Here is a 17338-nt window from a genome sequence, read left to right on the forward strand (position 1 = left end):
CTCCCCACGTTGTCTGGATTTCTTCATCGGGGGGCCCCTGTAAAGTTGAAAGTCGCCCTGGAGGGGTGATGAGCGGGGCAGAAGTCTCTCCAGTCAGTGGTAGAAGGGCGGCGGCCCTCCCATCAGCTTGGAGCTACTCTCCAAACCGACAAAGAAAAGATCGGCCACTCCCATGGCCCATCATTTAGCTGTTTCCAGCCGAAGCCAAAATTACAACAAAGCACTTGAAAACTGGGTGAGAATTGCCTTCTTCCTTTCCTAATTGCCTACTTTTTCCTGTCAAAAGCTCCTTGAATTTGCTTCCCCCAGCGAGGAGAGAGGGAAGGGAGCTTTTTTTTCCTCCACCCTCCTTAAGGGTGGCTTTTGATCACGTTGGGAGAAAAAAGAAAACCTTGAACAGAATAATACTATTTAATTCCTTACTTACTTCCATTCTATTTTTGGCAACCCAAAACTCCTGACCTTACAGAAACTGGCTATTCTGTCTATTTGATTAAAAAAGAGAGAAAAGAATTACTTAAAAGTATTCAAAACTGATAAATTTACTCTGTCTGAAAAAGTTTTCAAGTATGCTGTGGACATCTTGTGGCCTTTTTGGCAAATAAACCTGTTTATTTTGGAACTGCCCTTGACATTATCAGCTAAAGATAAAAACCTGAAACAGCTGGAGGTGAACTCAAGGCTTGTGGAGGTGAACATTTACTGACTTTTGTTTAAAATTAGCTTCCACTAAGGACTATTTACCATTACTTCAAAATGGAGACTGATCAGCCACAATCCTTGCTTGACTATAAGCTCATATTAGAAACAATCCATAAAGTTTCTGAGATGTTTATCTCCAGGCTGGAAAATTTAGGTGCCAACTCCAATTTACAAGCTGTAACCCAGACTTCAACTAAAGAATTTATAACAAAACTGGAACAAAATAATACTGAGAGAGAGGAACACAAGGTACAACAAAATACTGAAAAAGCTAATACAAAAAAATTGACTCTATCCAAAGAACCAACAACTCTAAAAGTACAAGGAACTATCACTATGGCAAATAACCTTAAGGACCAACAAACAATGGGAAAACTTAATACTCAACTTTTGACTTCATCGAAAGAGCCTATAACTTTAGAAGTATACTATGTGCAAGATAGTGATGCTAACATAGAGGACGTGGAAATTCAACAAAGACAGTTTCCTGAAAGCCCGGGTAGCCAAGCACTAATTACAAAACTGGATAAGACTCTCTACCTAAAGCAGATGAACCCAGATGGAAGAGGAATCCAGACCGAACTGAAGATAAAGTTTTTAGAGCAAATACAGAGACTAGAACTAACAGGGCAGCAACATAATGATTACAAATGGTTTGGTTTTTGTGGATCACTGATGGCTAGATGGCCTCCTTTGATTCAAATAATATGTATTGGAGTGAAGGGAGACCTATCTGGCAATTCAAAGGCCTTGGTCTGGAAACCTGATTGGCAAAAAAAGAAAGCCTGAGTTAGATTTAAAAAGTGAGTTCTTAGAGAACCATTAAGGGTTATCCTTTTAGTAATCAGTGATCTATCAGGATCTAAAATAGAAAATATTTATAAGATAGAATTAGAATGTGTTTATGTAGCTATTAGGCTTATTTTAGACATTATAATTTGTGCACTGACATAATGGAAATTTGGTTTATAGATCCCATGTTTGATGTTAAAAGATGTTTGATTATTCCATTTAAGAATTAAGAATTACAGTAGCTAAAATTTAAAACAGAATCTGGTTCTGTATAAATAGATTGATAAACATAGGCTGTGGTCCTGTCAGTAACGTGTGATGTATTAGGATGTGAAACAGACAATGTTTATTAGGTAGAACATAGTTACTCAGTCACTGTGTACATGTTAGATGCTAGTTTTTGCTGTAATGGAATAAGGGAAATTTGAGTTGTGAATATTATTTGGGATGTTAAAGGCTAAATTTCAATAATATAATTAAAATCAAAATTAGGTAAAATTTAATAACGACATAGATATATCTCAATGAAATTGAATTGACAATTTTTTTAACTGACCATGCTATTTCTAGAAATTTATTAGTTTACACTGGTTGTATGAAATGTTAAGGGAAATCGAGAAGGACGTTTTGATAATGTAACTTGAATTATGTACTGAAAACTCTGTTATTGAATTCCTGATTACCCAGTCACCATGATGCTTTCTAAATATGTAGATTTTAATTGAAAAACCAATAAAACTTGGGGGGGGGGGAAGAAACCACCCTTTAATTGCTCCAAATTTTCCCCAAATGCTCCCACGTTTCTGGCAAGCCCCAGAACAAAGTAAGACACACACACCTTCAGCCGCCTCTGGCTGCAAGTAGTTTCACATACAGTCTGATTAGAAGAGTAATTTACTCAAGGCCACATAGATAACAAGGAATGAAACATACACCCAAAGTCTAATGAGTCTGTGGAAATACAAGCTTGCCTGAGCAGTTTCAGAAGAGAAGCCAAAATACAACCCAAGGTCTTTGAACACCAAATCAAGTTTGTCAGCCAGTCCAATGGTCAGAGTTTCAGGGTTTCCAAGCAGAAATCACAACACAGAACAAGAGATCAGCGACAACACAGAAAACTCCAAGGAATCAGCGTTTGTTCCCGACAAATGCCTCTCCCCACAGCGTCTCCTTAAGTCTCAGTCTCCAGGTGTGACTTGTGGAGAGGGGTGTAGTTGAGTTGAGCCTGCCTGCGTTGTTCCCTACTTCTCTCCACTCTCTGTGCTCTAGGATCAGGAGGGGGTGACCCTTGCTCATCGCCTAAACTCTTTCTCTCCTGTTTCTCCTGTCCCAATCCTGAAGGGCCCTGGCCTGCCTCGGCCTGCTCTTCCCCACATTCCTCTGAAGCCATAGACACCTCTCCCTCGACCTCCATAGCGTCCGTCCCATTCCAGCTCATTCTCCTCAGCAGATTCAGCCTCCGACGGAGGCAGGAGACCGCATTTACAGCCATTCGCAAGGTCCCACACTCATGTGACCACTTTTGTGACGGTTTCACCTAAAAGTGACATTTACTTTGCGTTATGGCAAAACCAGGCCTTTCCAACCACTGGTTCACTTCATGGTTGTGGTGCTAAAATGACCCAGGCATCCACTTTGCAATTGTGGCATTCACTTAACAGCCACTGTGGGGGGAAAAAAGTCAGAAAATCAGGTCAGTCACCAGCCTGCTTTACAAATACCGAGATTCGTGATCATAACGGGCAGGCTCCATTACGGTTCTAATTCAAGGACTACTGTAAGAGAGAGTTGAGCTACTTTAGAGCTAGCTCAGGACGACCCTTAGAAACAAGGTGGGTTGTTTCATAACTGGCTCCAGCAAAGTTTTCTCAGCTGACTCTCTTTTCCAGGTCATTTCAGCCTCTCCTGAAAACAATAAATGATAGAGGGTTTTCACTCTGCTTTGGAAGTGATGCTCACGTCTTATAATGTAATGAATGCTCACCTTTGCAGAGCAGGTACGTATAAGTAAAATTATTGGGATTTTTTTTAAAAAAAATATCATTCACCACCCAGAATGTCTTTGAGGTAAACAATGCAATATGAAAACAGACTTCTCATTCATTTCACTGCGTGTCCCTGGAAAGCCATTGGCATTCATCTTACTAATTGAGATGACAAAGACCATTATTTTTCACTATGCCACTGCCCTTCGCATTAGCTAACCACTCCGAGGCGGAGAAAAATCAATGCACTCTTATGGCAAGTAAAAGCAGGGACAAAATTAAGAAATATTTCAGTGATTCTCTAGTTTCTCTTCCTTCTTCTCCTCCTCCTCCTCCTCAGTTCTCACTTACTGCGAATTTGAGATTTGGGACAGTTTAAATTGGGAAGGAAGGCTCTGTTCTGGGCCCAGTGCTCTTCAACATCTTCATCAACGATTTGGATGAGGGGATAGATGGGGAACTCATCAAATTTGCAGATGACACCAAGCTGGCAGGAATAGCCAATACTCCAGAAGATAGGCTTAAGATACAGGAGGATCTGGACAGACTCGAACACTGGGCGCTATCTAACAAAATGAAATTCAGTGGTGAAAAAAGTAAGGTTCTACATTTAGGCAGGAAAAATCAAATGCACAGGTATAGTATAGGTGGTACCTTGCTCAATAGTAGTAACTGTGAGAGGGATCTTGGAGTCCTAGTGGACAATCACTTAAATATGAGCCAGCGGTGTGCTGCAGCTGCCAAAAAAGCCAACACAGTGCTAGGCTGCATTAACAGAGGGATAGAATCAAGATCACGTGAAGTACAAATACCACTTTACAATGCCTTAGTAAGGCCACACCTGGAATACTGCATCCAGTTTTGGTCACCACGATGTAAAAAAGATGTCGAGACTCTAGAAAGAGTACAGAGAAGAGCAACAAAGATGATTGGGGGACTGGAGGCTAAAACATATAGGGAACGGTTGCTGGAATTGGGTATGTGTAGTTTAACGAAGAGAAGGGTGAGGGGTGACATGATAGCAGTGTTCCAATATGTCAGGGGCTGCCACAAAAAAGAGGGAGTCAAGCTATTCTCCAAAGCACCTCAAAACAGGACAAGAAGCAATGGATGGAAACTAGTCAAGGAGAGAAGCAACCTAGAACTAAGGAGAAACTTCCTGACAGTTAGAACAACTAACCAGTGGAACAACCTGCCTCCAGAAGTGGTGAATGCTCCAACACTGGAAGTTTTTAAGAAGAGACTGGCCAGCCATTTGTCTGAAATGGTATAGGGTTTCCTGCCTTAGCAGGGGGTTGGACTAGATGACCTCCAAGGTCCCTTCCAACTTATTCTTATTCTTATTATTCTTATTATTCTTATTCTTATTATTCTTATTCTTATTATTCTTATTCTTATTATTCTTATTCTTATTATTTTTATTCTTATTATTATTATTATTATTATTATTATTGGAAGGAAGGAAATAAGGAGGGAGGGAGGGAGGTAAAGAAGGAAGGAGGGAAGAAGGAAGGGAGGGAGGGAAGGAAGGAAAAATATTGAATTCTATTATTGTTATTGTTATTGTTATTTAAAACATATATTATTTTCCTTCTTTTTCTCTTTTTCCATTGGGTTAGATTTGGGGCTGTAAGATCTCTGGGGCAGGAATTCTGTCTAGTAAATATAATGCATGCTAATAGAGCCTTAAGTGATTTGGCAGTACCATAACTGGGGCAGCACTAATAAATGTGTCAGCCTCTGTTATATTGCTGCAAAAAACCAGGTCCTTCTCGGTTCTCAGTTTTTCAAGTCTGAATTTTTAATAGAGTCCATCAATTCTTTGATATGAGAGAGAGATCAGGACCTCTTAATTACAGTTCATGCAATCAGGAAAACACAAAGCAAAGACAGTGTTGAGCATGGTGGCTTTTATTGATGTCACTATTAGCAAGTTGTGTTTTGTTTTTTTTCATATGTAAAAAGTTTAGCTTCACAGCATTAACTTAAAAAAAAAGTCTGTGGTGGGTAGATTTTGATACTCCCCGTCTGGATCTTTCGAAAACATTCTCCTTTAGGCGTGAAGAAATGCAGAAGGATCTCGCCACAATGAACATCTGAAGCAGAAAAAAGGAGAATGTTGGCATAGTTTCATCACTTTTACTCTTTCTGTTCATCGGGATAATTTGCCCGTGTTATTATCAAATAGAGAACACTTGGAAAAAAAGAGACTGAACAAGACACAGATCGTTTACACACCGCTGTAATATGTGTCTTAAGGGCTTCTAAGCTGTATGCACTAAAATGACGTACATTACAACTCTGTTGGAGAAGAGCAGGCAGAGCCTGGGGCAGGGGTAGGCAACCTTGGCTCTTTTATGACTCGTGGACTTCAACTCCCAGAATTCCTGAGTCAGCATGGCTCAGCTTGGAAACCTCTCCCTTTCCCCTCAGCATGGCTGGCTCAGGAATTCTGGGAGTTGAAGTCCACGAGTTATAAAAGAGCCAAAGTTGCCTACCCCTGGCCTGGGGGCAGAGTCAAGAGTGGAATCACCCTGGAATCCTTACGTTCCCATAAATGATCGCAGTACAACTCTTCTTGAATCCTGTTGACTCTTATCTAGTGCCAGTTTAGTACTGACCGCTAGCGGACTAGAATCTTGTGTATAGGCACGAACAATAAATCAGCTTAAAGGGAACTTAGCCTGTGATCCTGACTCTTCACGCCTGACAAACCCTTCATTAATCATCACCTTCATTTTTTTTTTCCTAGCATTTGCATTGCATTGATCACCCAATTATGAACCAGGCCGGACATACCGTGTTTCCCTGAAAATCAGACTTGATCTTATTTTTATTTTTAATTTTTTCTGCCTCCAAAAGAGGCACCAGTCTTATTTTCAGGGAGTGTCTTTTCCATGGTCTCACCTCGCGTGCGTTGCCCCCGGCCTCCATTTCTCCATCAGAGGCCTTCCGGAAAGGCCTCTGATGGCGAAATGAAGGTTGGCGGGGTGCGTGTGCCGCGTGCCTCAATCCGGAGCTCCATTCTCAGCTAGAGGCATTTCCTGAAGGCCTCTGACAACGAAATGGAGGCCGGGGACGAAGAAGAAGTGGGCCGGGAAGACAAGGCAGGTGTCAATTCATGGGAGGCCTGGCTGCAACGATAAGCGGGTGCGGGGCACGTGGGGCATCTCCATCCCCCCACCTCCACCCTAGCTTGATTTTTAGGCATGCGCCTCACCCTAAAACTAGAGCTTATACTAGGCCCATGCCCCCAAAATCAAGCTAGGGCTTATTTTCAGGGTAGGTCTTACTTTCAAGTAACATAAAAGGTAAAGGTAAAGGTTCCCCCGCACATGCGTGCTAGTCGTTTCCGATTCTAGGGGCCGGTGCTTATCTCCGTTTCAAAGCCGAAGAGCCAGCACTTGTCCGAGGACGTCTCCGTGGTCATGTGGCCAGCATGACTAGACGCCAAAGGCGCACGGAGCGCTGTTACCTTCCCACCGTAGTGGTCCCTATTTTTCTACTTGCATTTTTACGTGCTTTCGAACTGCTAGGTTGGCAGAAGCTGGGACGAGTAACAGCCGCTCACTCTGCTACGCGGCACTCGGGATTCGAACCGCCAAACTGCCGACCTTCTGATCGACAAGCTCAGCGTCCTAACCCACTGAGCCACCGCGTCTCTTCAAGTAACATAGTAGGTATCAAATATACTTGATATAAAAGGTATCAAAAGGGATATGCATGTGCCTTTTTCAGAGCAATTTGGAATGTCAAGGGAATTCCAGAGGAACAGAGCTATTTTTGTAAAAAAAAATTGTAGGAAGTAATCATTTACCTTTGATCAGTTTCTAGCTCTTGGCGGTTGGTAAAACTGTTGAGTGGGCCGTGTTGAGCGCCTAGGTTGACCATCACCCCCTCTGCGAAATTCTAAGGTTTGCTCGTAAGTCATTTCTTCCTCCTCCTGCAAGTAAACAACGTGATTTAGAAATGCACGTGGCCGCAATGATATCCTTTTATCTGTACAGAATTATCTTTGTTTTTAAAAAAATGAAGAATAGAGGAAACACAGAGACAGGTTTACAAGCTAGTTTGTGTTGTTGTTGTTTTGTTTTTTTTCCAAAACACAGATCCAATATGGGTACATTTGAGATCAAGATAACTGGAGTTGGGTAAAACGAGTATGGAAACTTGTAAAGATTTATTTATTTTTATTTTTATTCCATTTATATCCCGCCCTTCTCCGAAGACTCAGGGCGGCTTACAAGCTTAGCAGTAGCCTTCATTCTATGTATATGCCTGCTTATTAGGGTTTTCACACACACCCAGCGGCATTATTACAAAGTCAGCTTATTGCCCCCAACAATCTGGGTCCTCATTTTACCTACCTCGGAAGGATGGAAGGCTGAGTCAACCTTGAGCCTGGTGGGATGCGAACCTGCACTAATTGCAGGCAGCTGGTGTTACTTAAGGAGGCATTAGCCCACTGCTCCACCAAGGCTCTTCAATGGAAAAGAGATGGAAAAGGAGGCTGAAATTTGGGAATCTTCAGCAACCTATGGAAAAGGGAGGGTTTGTTTTTTTCACTTGACAATACTCAATGTGCACTTCAGGATTTGCACAAATTGGCAATATCGGACAATCCACCTATCAGACATTAGTTTGATTGTTCCATGGGGAGGTGCACCTGTCTGTCAGTGCAAGCTGGCCAAAGTCTCATCCCTGTATATTTGCATTTGTCAGTTCTATAAACCAGTTCTATAAACCTGAGTGGTTAAGTGGACAATCACTGAAACATGAGCCAGCCGTGTGCGGCAGCAGCCAAAAAAGCTAACACAATCTCTGGTCGCATAAACAGAGCCATAGAATCAGAATCACGTGAAGTATTAAGTACTGCTTTATAAAGCCTTAGTAAGGCCACACCTGGAATACTCCATCCAGTTTTGGTTACCACATTACAAAAAAAGACGTTGAGACTTTGGAAAAAATGCAAAAAAGAGCCACTAAGCTGATTGAAGGCCTGGAGACTAAAACATAAAAAGAACGGTTGCAGGATTTGGGTATGGCCAGTCTAGAGAAAAGAAGGACTACGGGGGACATGATAGCAGTATTCCAGTATTTGAGAGGCTGCCACAAAGAAGAGAGGGGTCAATTTATTTTCCAAAAGCACCAGAAGGCAAGGCAAGAAACAACAGATGGAAACTAATCAGGGAGAGAAGCAACCTGGAATTTAGGAGCAACTTCCTAACAGTGAGGACAATTAACCAGTGGAACAGCTTGCCTTCAGACGTTGTGGGTGCTCCATCACTGGAGGTTTTTAAGAAGACACTGGACAGTCTGAAATGGTATAGGGTCTCCTGCTTGAGCAGGGGGCTGGACTAGAAGATCTCCAAGGTCCCTTCCAGCTTCTATTCTGACTCTGATTCTCATATGGTCCTCTGCAAAGATAAAACCATCTAGAGAGCAACTGAGCAAACTATAAAATCAGATCTCAGAAATTTAGGTCGACTTGCTTCTACCCGGGTGATATGCAACTATATACAACAGCGTGACCCTCATTCAACAGAAGGTTTAGTACTTTTGAGTTTTAATCATTTGATTGCTAGGGATAGGTAGTTATGGCTTAAGGATCAGGCTATATTGCCCTAGATGCTTTTTGCATTTGCAACTTAAGAGTTGAAGAGGGTTTTTTTTAAATTCTATTTATATCCCGCCCTTCTCCGAAGACTCAGGGCGGCTTACAAGCTTAGCAGTAGCCTTCCTTCTATGTATATGCCTGCTTATTAGGGCTTTCACACACACACCCCAAGCAGCATTATTACAAAGTCAGCTTAATTGCCCCCAACAATCTGGGTCCTCATTTTACCTACCTCGGAAGGATGGAAGGCTGAGTCAACCTTGAGCCTGGTGGGACTCGAACCTGCACTAATTGCAGGCAGCTGGTGTTACTTAAGGAGGCATTAGCCCACTGCTCCACCAAGGCTCTTAAGTTAATGTTGCAGAGGAAGAACTGAAAATACAGTAAATGAATAGACACTTCAAGACCATCAGCTGTTCAATTGGGATACTGTTGATGTTTCAATTTCTCCAGGTGACTACAGCCACTTTGGGTTTCGCCTAGTTCAGGGGTAGGCAACCTTGGCTCTTTTATGACTCGTGGACTTCAACTCCCAGAATTCCTGAGCCAGCATGGCTCAGCATGGAAAACCTCTCCCTTTCCCCTCAGCATGTCTGGCTCAGGAATTCTGGGAGTTGAAGTCCACATGTCATAAAACAGCCAAGGTTGCCTACCCCTGGCCCTAGTTCTTTCCATCATTTTGGTCTGACAACATAGGGCTAGCACACAAAGGGACAAAATAGCATCGTCTTTAGCTTCCACTAACATGCAGATTGAAGTAATGGAGGGTAGAATATGAACTTGGCAACAGCCGTGTAAAAATTAAATCCTACGGGAGCCGGAATACATGCTTTGGAAGATAACTTAGGCGCAGTCAGTTAGTCATACATCTAACCTGCAGCATTAAGATTGTTTGTAGTAGACTACGGTTGACAGAAGGATTGCCAATTTCTTCTCTCACGTGGAATTTAATCAATAAAATCAATAAAAGCAGTGCCAAGAGAGCTCGCTGCTAAACTGGTATCCTTTGCAGTCCAGTGATGCAAAAATCTGGCACAGAGTAGGATCACTGTGTTGAAATTATACACACACACACACACACACACACACACACATATATATTGTGAATATTGTGATTTCTACAGGTTCCTGAAACTTGAAAATTACATTCGTATTCCATTCCACGTTCAAATGATACATTATGTAAATTTTTCACTGTTGTATTTTGATATTTTTTTTCCTTCAGTCGTACAAAATCAGGAACATCTACACCAAATTAAGTGACATTAGCATGGTGAATTCTGACAGAATGAATTAACTGGTCATACAACCTTTTCGCTATTTGCAGAGGTCACATTGCTGTGTAATGGAAATTTTACAGTAGACACCTAGTTTGTGCAATTCTTTTTTTTATTATTTATTTCCAGAAAGACAGAAATGGTCAACAATTAATTGGGGAAATTGTGCTTAGATGTTCCATGATGTGATCCTCTTTGATGCTGTTTTAGAAACACTGTTATGACCCAATTTAATTTCTGAATTGGTCTACTATTTTCTAAAGTACTAGATGCAATGAAATGAAACAATGAGATTGATACAAATCAAATCATCATTCCCTCTAACCAGTGGAACAACTTGCCTCTAAAAGTTGTGAATGCTCCAGCAGTGGAAGTTTTTAAGAAAAGATTGGACAACCATTTGTCTGAAATGCTATAGGATTTCCTGCCTGAGCAGAGGGTCAGACTAGAAGACCTTCAAGGGACTAGAAGACCTTCAAGATCCCTTCCAACTCTGCTATTCTACTCTACACTACTCTACGCTAAGCTACTCTTATTATTCTATTCTATTCTATTCTATTCTATTCTATTCTATTCTATTCTATTCTATTCTATTCTATTCTATTCTATTCTATTCTATTCTGTTCTGTTCTGTTGTTCTGTTCTGTTCTATTCTGTTTTGTTCTATTTTCTTTATTCTATTCTGTTCTATTCTATTCCATATTTTCTTTTCTTTTCTATTCTATTCTATTCTATTCTGTTCTGTTCTGTTCTGTTGTTCTGTTCTATTCTGTTTTGTTCTATTTTCTTTATTCTATTCTGTTCTATTCTATTCCATATTTTCTATTCTATTCTATTCTGTTCTGTTCTGTTGTTCTGTTCTATTCTGTTTTGTTCTATTTTCTTTATTCTATTCTGTTCTATTCTATTCCATATTTTCTTTTCTATTCTATTCTATTCTGTTGTTCTGTTCTATTCTGTTTTGTTCTATTTTCTCTATTCTGTTCTATTCTATTCTATTCTATTCTATTCTATTCTATTCTATTCTATTCTATTCTATTCTATTCTATTCTATTCTATTCTATTCTATTCTATTCTATTCTATTCTATTCTATTCCATTCCATTCCATTCCATTCCATTCCATTCCTTCCATCCCATCTCATCCCATTCCATCCAGATGAATATCCTAATTCTCATCATTTCCACATCATGGCTATGGAAGATGATGCAGAATTATCCTACAGAAGTAGAGCTATAGAGTGAGGAGGGCGAGTATATATTACAATCAATGGCAGTGTTCATCTAGAACACTAAGCTAGGGTGATATAGGCAGGGTCTGTTGAAGAAGAAGCTTTAAGAGTAAGAAGTTGTAGTATTTTTTCCAATTTCTTCTCTCAATACCCGAACGTGATGGGTGGAGCACAAACATAGGATTCTGTCATTCATCAATGACACATCACAGTGAAAGCACTCTGGGGTTGATTATTATAGTGTTCTGCCAACCCTTCCCCATGGTTTGCTGAAAACAAGCCAGCCACATAATAGCTTGATGTTATGCACAGCATGGTACATAGACAGCAACCAAACGTCTCATCTCTAAGAACATCTGAGACAGTGTGAGATAAATCAAAGTTGAAATACAACTGTTCTTTAACTATCCCAATTATAATCCATCATAAATATGTGGAAATTTAAGGTATCACTTATATCTCTGGTATTTACACCACAAGAAGCAAGCATTTCAAGAGACGAGGCTATTTTGTGTACAATTTCATTTCAATGAGTTTGCTAGAGTTAGGCAGACTTTTTTGTTCATAACATTTGCAGACCAACAAATCCAGCTGAGCTAATTAAGGCTAAGGATTAAAATTATATATATATATATATATATATATATATATATATATATATATATATATATATATATATATATATATATATATATATATATATATATATATATATATATATATATATATATATATATATATATATATATATATATATATATATATATATATATATATATATATATACATATACATATACATATACATACATATATACACACACACACACACACACACACACACAAGCAATTCACCCAGAAATTACATACACCATTCCAACAGCCGTTATCTTACATTTTAATATTTAGGTTGAATTTCAGACATCCAATCCATTTCCTCTACATTTTTGCAATTGTAATTCAATTTCAGTCCAGTTAGAAGGACTGAAAGCCAAAAAAAATTGGGAGAAAGAAAGGAGAAGCTAAAAACATACCACACAGCACTAAATATCAGGGACTGATTCCTGAGAATTAATCCTCTTTGGGGACGTAGTTTTAATAGGCTCAACAAATGTTAAGTCAGCACTTTTAATCTTATCCTTTTTCTGACTGAGTATGAAGCATAGGCGCTCATCTTTTCTCAAATTGGCTACTCATAGATTCCAATCAATAAGATGAGAAGATTAATCCTGAATATCTAGTACAGGTGAGACCACAAATAAAGGCTCCAAAGATGTAAGCAAAATTACAACCAATTCCTCCTCTTTTTTTTCTTTCTTTTTTTTAAGATATTTGAACCAGCAGGAAACAATGTCCACTTAAGCCTTGGATATGCCCCCTCACAAATCAGTGCTCAATAACCCCTCAAGGTAGCTTTTTTCATTTCAAGTGGAAACACATCTAAAAAGGCGGCAGTTAAGAGCAAGGAAGGCACCAGATTTGTGCAGAACAAGTCCAAATTTCATTCAAGGGTGGGAAAAGAAAGAAAGAAAAATTAATCATCAGAGGGGGAAGGAAAAAAAAACGCAAATGTCAACCCTGATATCATCCCCACCATCATCGTAATCCTGAATGAAGGTAAGAGTTAAATCCCTTATGGATACATCCACGAAACAGCCTAATTCTAGAAAGTTTTAAATGTTAATTCTTTGAAAGATGCACAGACGCACCATAAAGACCGTTGTAGAATTTAATGAAAAGGAGGCTAAAATATATCAACATTAGTATTACCACGAAACCTGTTATAAAACCTTCGGTGTCCAGAAAAGTGACTTGAAAGACAAAATGGCTGACAGATCCACCTCTCTTCTGCTTAAATAGTTTTTCTTTTTAAAATTCCCAAGCTCTAGTATACCGAGACTTACACCGCATGTATGATACTAAATCATTCTCATCTCTAGCTGTCCCCTTTTTGCTATTCCTTCTAGGTGAATTGGACAGCCTCTGAGGGGAAAAAAAAACCCCAAAAAACAAACAAAACCAAAACGCTAAAAGCTGGTAATTAATCATTCTCCTGATTAATCAAAGTGACATTTCACAAAGTGAAAAAAAAAATAATATATGAAAAGCACTTTGCTCTGCGCTCTGCGAGGTTAAAACTTTAAAACAGAAACTTAGGAAGCATCAAGGGAACATATCAAGAAGATACTACCCATATGCTCCTTGGAGTATCCCTACTGGAAATACGAACAATAGAACAGACAGGTTTTTGTTTTTTTAAAAAAGTGATAGAATGCTGAAGCAGATTATTTAAAAGAGCTATCAGATTTCGCATTAGTGCAACGTTTAAACGATTTTAACAGTTTAAGCCAGCATTTTTGAGCGCGCTAGTCTAAAAGAAAAAAAGAAGGAAAAAAAAGCCTGGAAGATTTTGCAAGATCCATTTCAATTCAAGATAAACATATGGTTTATTAGCAATCAATAAAAATTTAGGCCATTCCCGTTAGCATCAGTAACACTTTCAAGGGAATAAATTTAAGCATTCACAATTAAAAAATATTTTTTTTCGATTTGGAATGAGTGTAGAATAGGTAGGTTCTCGTTTTCCCGAGACCGTAGCACTATTCAGTTGCTTGAAAATGGCTAAAATGAACGAGGTTGGCAGATGGAATGGCTATCGAGCAAAGCTCCATAAAACTGAGAACAATTTTACACTTAAATGTGCGTGTATGATGGCACTTAGGTGGAGAAGTGGTTTCTATGCCCTTTTGCGCTAATTTTATGCTGCTAAGGCAGATGCATCTTTTCACAGGCCGTTGAAATATGTGCAACACTGAAGCAAATTCCCATTGGCACACGGTACATGCGCAGATGTCCTTTTATCAGTGGGGCAAAATACCCTCCCCGAATTGTGCACCTAACAGAATTGTAACTGTCCAACACAGAGTGTCGAAAGAGAGCCTATAACGCAGATTTCACTGATTTCCTGGCTGCGACAAATGAAATTAAAAAAATTATATTTGCAAAGTAGACTTACAATAGTTCACCTGGTGAGCGATGGAAGTTACAACGGCTCTGGAAAAAAGTGACATAGGACCGGTTTTTTTTTCACACTTATGACCGTTGAAGCATCCCCGTGGTTACGTGATTTACACTTGGATGCTTGGCAACTGACTCACATTTATGACGGTTCCCGAAATCATGTGATCCCCTTTTGCCATCTTCTGATGAGCAACATCAACGGGGAAAGCAGATTCAGTTAAACAACTGTGTGGCCGACTTAACAACTGCAGGGATTTCACTCAATAAGTGCGGTGAAAAAAGTTGCAAAATGGGGCAAAACTCACTTAACAGATGTCTCGCTTAGCGACAGAAATTTTGGGCTCAAGGAAGTGGAGGAGTTCCTGTATATGTTTGCAATCTTCCTGTTAAGACTTCAGAATTTATATCCTGTGTTTTGTATTTTACCCGTGTTCCTTTTTACTGAAATGCAATGTGAATGTGCTACGCGATAAATAACAACAACAACAACAAACAACAACAACAATGATGCAAGCAAGGCTAGTACCAATAGTAATAGGCGCCTTGGGTGCAATCCCAAAACAACTGGAGCACCACTTGAACACCATTGGCATTGACAAATTCGCCATTAGTCAGTTGCGAAAGTCGGCCTTACTAGGAACTGCTTCCATCCTGCGACGATATCTGTAATACCATCAAACATCCACATCTGCCTATCCCAGGTCCTTGCTAAGGACACGATAGGTAGACAAAAATGCCAAATCCAATCTGAACAACTGGCTGACTGTGTGATGATTAATAATAATAATAACAATAACAATAGCAATAACGATGATGATGATGATGATGATGATGATCTATGTGTGAGGAAAGCTCAAATTTTTCATCCTGGTTGAATGTTGGACCCAAATAATGTCAGAGAAACAAGACTCCGAATATGCTACAAGTAAACGGATTAGGAAAAGCTAGATTTTAAGATTAGATAAGATAAGATAACCTTTATTGTCATTTTTTTTACTGTAGGGACAACGGCACACATCAAAAATGAAATTTAGTTGCCCCCTCTCAAAGCAAAACACATACAAAAAACACATACATGACACACACATGTAAGCACACACAGGAAGCACTGATAAACTCCCTTGTCAGCTTGCAGAAATATATATTATATATATATAAATTTATATATATAAATTTATATATATAAATTTATATATATAAATTTATATATATAAATTTATATATATATATATATATATATATATATATATATATATATATATATATATATATATATATATATATATATATATATATATATATATATATAAATTTATATATATATATATATATATATTTTGTTGTTGTTAGCTGCGAAGTCGTGTCCGACCCATCGCGACCCTATGGACAACATTCCTCCAGGCCTTCCTGTCCTCTACCATCTTCTGGAGTCCATTTAAGCTCACGCCTACTGCTTCAGTGACTCCATCCAGCCACCTCATTCTCTGTCGTCCCCTTCTTCTATTGCCCTCGATCTTTCCCAGCATTAGGCTCTTCTCCAGTGAGTCCTTCCTTCTCATTAGGTGGCCAAAGTATTTGAGTTTTAGCTTCAGGATCTGGCCTTCTAAAGAGCAGTCAGGATTGATCTCCTCTAGGACTGACCGGTTTGATCGCCTTGCAGTCCAAGGGACTCGCAGGAGTCTTCTCCAGCACCATAGTTCAAAGGCCTCAATTCTTTGGCGCTCAGCCTTTCTTATGGTCCAACTTTCACTGCCATACATTGCAACTGGGAAGACCATAGCCTTGACTATACGCACTTTTGTTGACAGGGTGATGTCTCTGCTTTTTAGTGTGCTGTCTAGATTTGCCATGGCTTTCCTCCCCAGGAGCAAGCGTCTTTTAATTTCTTGGCTACAGTCCCCATCTGCAGTGATCTTGGAGCCCAGGAAAATAAAATCTGTCACTACCTCCATTTCTTCCCCATCTATTTGCCAGGAATTGAGAGGGCCAGATGCCATGATCTTGGTTTTCTTAATGTTAAGTTTCAACCCAACTTTTGCACTCTCCTTCTTCACCCGCAACAAGAGGCTCTTTAGTTCTTCTTCACTTTCTGCCATTAGAGTGGTATCATCTGCGTATATATATATATAAAACCAAAAAGCTTTTTTTTTAAAAAAAAGTGAATTAATCAATTGCTGCTGGGAAAACTTCAAGGTAACACGTGTGTAAACTGAATCAAATGAAGCATCTTATATTATTTAAAGACTAATTCTGGCTGCAGGTTATTCAAAGCATATCCCTAAATTATGACAAAAGCAAGTATTATATTTGACAAAACGGGGAACCTTTGCTCACTACAACACCAAAAGAAATCATTTTTAAACCAGATAAATTATTTTTAAACCGCATTCTCCTCGCAACACAAAAAGCCTCTCCTGTCATTACTTAAAAAAATAATAAGTGATAGATAGGTTTTGTGCCAAGAATAAAAGGGGGCATATTTATAGCTTGTTAAAAGAAGAACTAAGCAATATAGGTTGGTGGGGGGTGGAAAAACCCGGAAACATAATGAGACATTTTCTTAATATTCTTTAATCTATATATATACTGGGCCGATGTTTATGTTTTTCAACACATTCAGAACACTAAATACAGATAGTCCTCAACTTTCTGTTTCCTGGGAGTTCAACGTGACAACAGCAGTGAAAAGAGGGACCTATGATCGTTTTTCAGACT

General features: G+C 39.3%; 1 protein-coding gene across 3 annotated transcripts in view; it reads right to left on the reverse strand.

The window, feature by feature from the left end:
* Positions 1–5374: 5374 nt before the first annotated feature.
* Positions 5375–17338, reverse strand: part of TDRD3 (tudor domain containing 3) — an 87387-nt gene continuing 75423 nt past the window's right edge. For 2 of the 3 annotated variants that reach the window (XM_081326485.1, XM_081326483.1), the window contains 2 exons: positions 7297–7422; positions 5375–5575 (listed from right to left, as the gene is read on the reverse strand). In XM_081326485.1, coding sequence (XP_081182611.1) covers positions 7303–7422 — 120 coding nt within the window. In that variant the 3' untranslated portion in view covers positions 5375–5575; positions 7297–7302. Of the gene's footprint in view, positions 5576–7296; positions 7423–8755; positions 8897–17338 lie in introns of those variants that run through there. The other variant, XM_081326484.1, reaches the window with a different exon arrangement.

This window comes from Vipera berus, assembly GCF_964194415.1.
Source record: "Vipera berus genome assembly, chromosome: 4".
NCBI lineage: Eukaryota > Metazoa > Chordata > Lepidosauria > Squamata > Viperidae > Vipera > Vipera berus.